Below are 4,756 nucleotides of genomic sequence, written 5' to 3'. Positions count from 1 at the left end.
CTGAGACAAGGGGGCGGAGTACTCACGTCAGCTGTGTGCTTGGCCATTAAGTGGTATTTCAGACTCGACGTGCTATGATGATAGCTCAGTTTACGACTGCAAAACATACAGGTAACTTTGGTCTTGTCAGTGGAGCAATCTGGCAACTTTTTAAAAGTAAACTTTCCATTCATAAACTCTTTAAGTATCCGTTTTCGGTGTCTCGCGCTGCCTGGCTGGCAAAACAAACGTGCGTGGACCTATGCAGCGCGCTTGTTTTGTTTCTGGTTTATTTATAGAGCAATGTAACATCCGCTGTGACGTGTGCCGTGTTAATGTCCCGAGAAAAAATTTTATCCCGTTAAAATTCATTTAAATTAATGCCAATAAAAACGCGCTAAACTGACAGCTCTAATTTTTTATGAACGTTTGAAGCGTTAAGCAAGACTTATTTTTTCTGTTTAATTTTTTTGTTTTTTTTTATACATACCCATCCATCAATCCATCCATACTGTACATACATACTCAATTCAACTCAATTCAGCTGTATTTATAAAGCACTCTAAAACAACCACCACTGTATATAAAGTTCTGTACATGGAGCAAAAATAATTCATACAACAAAAAATAAAACAATAAATTAATAACAAGGACAGTGGAAAGCACAAAGACAGTAAAACTAAAAATCAAGTCTCATGCTGAGTCAAAAGCCAAAGGAAAAAAAAGAGTTTTCATACAAGTTTTAAAGAATGGCAGTGAGGGGGGCTTGCCGAACTTCCAGTGAGAGGTCATTCCAAAGAGAGGGACCAGCAATGGAAAAGGCTTGATCCCCTCTGAGCCTCCGCTTGGTTCTCTGTACCTCTACTATTGTCTGGTCCGCTGACCTGAAGCACCTGGCAGGTACGTAAGTGTGGAGGAGCTCAGAGAGGTAAGGTGGGGTGAGGTCATTTAAAGATTTGAAAACAAACAACAGGATCTTAAAAAGAACTCTAAAATGTATGAGGAGCCAGTGAAGGGATTCCAGAGTAGGAGTTATGTGCTCCTTCTTCTAAGTACCAGTCATGAGGCGAGCAGCAGCATTCTGTACCAACTGGAGACACTTAATGGAGGATTGGTTGACTCCAAAGTAAGGTGCATTTTAGTAATCCACACGTGATGTGACAGGCAGAAGTGCTCTTGAGAAAGGAGAGGCTTTACTTTTGCCAGCTGCCTAAGATGAAGAAAGCTGGACTTAAAAACAGCACCAATTTGCCGGTCCAATTTAAAATCACTGTACAGTTTACAAGGGCCACTGGGACCAAACACCATCACTTCTGTCTTCTTTTCATTGAAATTCGAGAAATTCAGTGCCATCTAGTTCTTGATTTCCTCGAGACAGGATAAAAGTGGCCTCAATGAGAAAGTGTATTTTTTGCTCAGCAACACATCTACAGTACATAGACATAGACATACATTATATTCACTAGTATAATTAGTAATAAAAACAAATATATACATACATATTTTTTTAAACAAGTAATAATCAGTCGATTCAATTAATTATGTTTAGATTGGGCAAAATTTTTCAGGGAAGGTCAAATACTTTATATTTGTATCTTTTGTTCAGTTATGTGTTTTGTGTTTTATGCATGTGCTTGTGTGTTTATTTATGTTGTGGTGGTTTTTCATTTGCTGTTTTGTTTATTTTTTGTTATTGGGGTTTTCACTTCAGAACCACTGTAAAAGTACTAATCCTCAATACTAAAATGATAGATATGAAAAATATTGAATATTTAGCATAGTATATAAAGATCTTGAGAATATGACAATATTAAAATGACAAACATGAAGAATATTCGACATGTAAACAACGTAATCTAAGACAGTTCGTCAATTGTTTCTTAATTTGAAACCAGTTGGTGGTGAAAAAGGTTTGTGCTGCTGTAGATGTTGAAGGGATGACGAGTGTCCATCATTGTTGTTATTGTTATTTTGAATGTTATCTCATCAACAAACAAATTAACTCAGTACGTAACTTGTGCAACAAGAGGGAATAAAATTCTGGTCCTCTGGTAAACCAAATGCCAACATATGAAGGGAGCTCTTAAATTTTAATTAGAAAGGATTTCCACCCGTTTTTACATGTTTATTATTATAATTATGTATGTATGTATTTACTTATTTATTATTATTGTAATTTGTGTTTCATTTGTTTGTTTCATGTTTCGTCTGTTTGTTAAATGGTATGTTACGTTGCATACTTCGTTATCTTCATTCTCTTCCTTTTGTTGGTTGTCCCAAAAGAAATGCGTTTTTGACAACCGGTAGTTCTAAAAGAGCCTATTACTGACAAACGGGCTAAATTCCACTTTTTTAACTTCGGTTCAAAGAAGTGGCTGTAGGAGATAAAGAACAATAACTTCCACAATCACGGTGAAAGCGTGGATATTCAGCTGACTTGCAGTGAAGAGGAAGTGCCTGTTGTGTAAGAAAATTGAAATAAACGTAAACAAAACAGCAGTGTCTATACAAAATAAAAGCAGTTTTAACGTCAGATGAACATATGATAGTGTATGGGTGAGCGCAGTATACGCTTCAAGAACAACAATTTGAATTCAACCCACCATTGTAAGGTATAGGTTTCGTTTACATTATTCTAAAGCATACTAAACACCCACGACGTTATTTTAAGATGAGAAGACATTACGTTTATTTTGAAATTGACAGCCGGATGTAGATTGGGGGTATTGACTGCCTTTAAATTACACTGACGTGACTCCTAGCTTGATGGCTATGGTTTAAAAAAAACACGTCAATTGACACATTCGTTTTAATTTTCGAATGCGTGTTGAGTCTTTAACTGAAATTGTTGCGGCGGAGTCATTTTTATATTTGACTTTCTCTAGCCACTCCAAGACCTGAGGTACGTAAATGGAAACTTTAAATTGCCCACTGTTCTCTCGTGAATGGATTCACAAGAGCCTTCGGGGAAATCGTGTAGAAGACACATTAACATTTGTTTTGAAGAGGACATTTAAAGTTATGCCTCAAATTTGCTTTAGTAACAGATGCAATGGTCCTGTTTAATCTCAGCCATGAATAGTCTGCTGCTTTGGACGCGTACAGACATATTGTTGCATAAATTGTGAAGTGGGTCGATTTGTAAGATGTAAATGTAGTCTATGGAAACAAAATGCCTGTGAGGAATAAGCATAATAAAGAGTGTAGCATCAGATGGCTGGAAGAATAAGTTCTTATGAGCTGACTAATGATTCATAAGCAATGTTGTTCAACCATTTGTTTCAAGTTTGTTCCTGTGTTACCAATTAGGACCAATTCGTGACGGTGTGAACCTGGGATGCCCGAGGGGATGGATCCTTTGGGTGCTCGCTCTCAATTTGTGGACATCCAGACCCTCCCCACGTGGCAGCAGTTGGAGGTGGATGGCAAGCACATTCCGCAGGATCTGAGTGACAGCTTGCTCAGCCAGCAGTCCTTCCCTTCGCCCTTCCCCTTCAGGCCAGACATAAACTGCAAAATCATCCTCTTGTGAGTCTTACTGAAAACATACTAACATATATTTAGCAACTTCATATGGATTTTACGCCATATTTGTTTTGCGAAAGGTAAAAACAACACACTCCCTGATAAGCCTTATCACTCAACTCAACTGAAAAAAGACGGCATGAGTGTTTAAAAACTTGGCCGACACTAAATTATGTGCTAGGATGTCTTGACTTGGCCTGGCCTGGCCTGGGCTCAGTTGCTCTTCATTACAACTGGGATCAATAAATTGAAGCAAGATCAACTGAACTGTGCAACCCTCCACTGCGCACTTGCAGTATGTAGTGTTCTGCCACAGAATTCAGGAGTGGCCGAATCTTAGCCAGTGGTTTTGTGGCAATTCAAAATATGAATAGTAGACACACGATGTGGCAACTTAACAAATTATAGACCATCAAAACAAGCTTTTTCACAGAGGAAAAATCAATTTCTCGGGTTAAGCGAGAGACACAGCTGCCTGTCGACAAGACGACAGAAGATAAGATAAGAAAACCTTTATTCATCTCACAATGGAGAAATTCCCAATTCACAGCAGCAAAAATCATGAAAGGGAGAAGTAGAAGAAGAAAAAGTATATAAGTAAATATAAATAAATGTATGGGCAGTATATAGAAATACACAGATAGTGTTTTACAACGTTATTTTTTACATATTTACCATTTCATATGGAGATAGAATAAGTGAAGCTTATGCACGTCGCAGTCTCTGTTCAAGTGAATGGGGTCATTTAGTTAAATGACAATGAGTCCTGTCAATTAATGTATGCCCATTTTTGTCTTTATTGTAGCTCACGTCCTCATATAATGACTGACAACTTGACTGACATCTTGCGAAGGAAAATGGGTGTATTGAAAAATAGGTCTCGTTCTCATTCACTTGAATGGACCAGTTATGTGCCTATGGTTTGTGATTTTATTTTATAGCCTGTCTTGGTGATTACTCTGCTTAGGGGGTTCAGTCCTATGCAGAACAGCAGTGGGGAGAGTGCATCACCTTGGTATATTCCACATTTGATGGACACTTGGGTAAGTGGCTTGCCATTGGCTTCAAGTGTGGTTTTCCACATCCTCATCGAGTTCGCAACGAAGGCTCTTGGGGTCCTGTTCACCATATACAACTCCAAGCATTCAGTGATCCATGTATGTGGCATTGAGTCATAGGCTTTCTTGTAATCAATCCAGGCTGTGCACAGGTTGGTATGTCGGGACCTGCAGTCTTGTGCGACTGTTCTGTC

At 38.4% G+C, this 4,756-nt stretch overlaps 1 protein-coding gene across 3 annotated transcripts in view; it reads left to right on the top strand.

The window, feature by feature from the left end:
• The first annotated feature begins 2,712 nt into the window (after positions 1-2,712).
• The window catches only part of gdap2 (ganglioside induced differentiation associated protein 2), a 46,520-nt gene continuing 44,476 nt past the window's right edge, over positions 2,713-4,756 (top strand). The window contains exons 1-2 of one of the 3 annotated variants that reach the window (XM_019860120.1): positions 2,713-2,881; positions 3,305-3,507. In XM_019860120.1, the coding sequence (XP_019715679.1) occupies positions 3,317-3,507 (191 nt within the window). In that variant the 5' untranslated portion in view covers positions 2,713-2,881; positions 3,305-3,316. Of the gene's footprint in view, positions 2,882-3,265; positions 3,508-4,756 lie in introns of all 3 variants that reach the window. The other 2 variants (XM_019860115.1, XM_019860128.1) reach the window with 2 other exon arrangements.

The sequence above is a fragment of the Hippocampus comes genome, unplaced genomic scaffold, assembly GCF_001891065.2.
Source record: "Hippocampus comes isolate QL1 unplaced genomic scaffold, H_comes_QL1_v1.1 scaffold34, whole genome shotgun sequence".
Lineage (NCBI taxonomy): Eukaryota > Metazoa > Chordata > Actinopteri > Syngnathiformes > Syngnathidae > Hippocampus > Hippocampus comes.
This window is presented reverse-complemented; position numbering and strand designations above follow the sequence as displayed.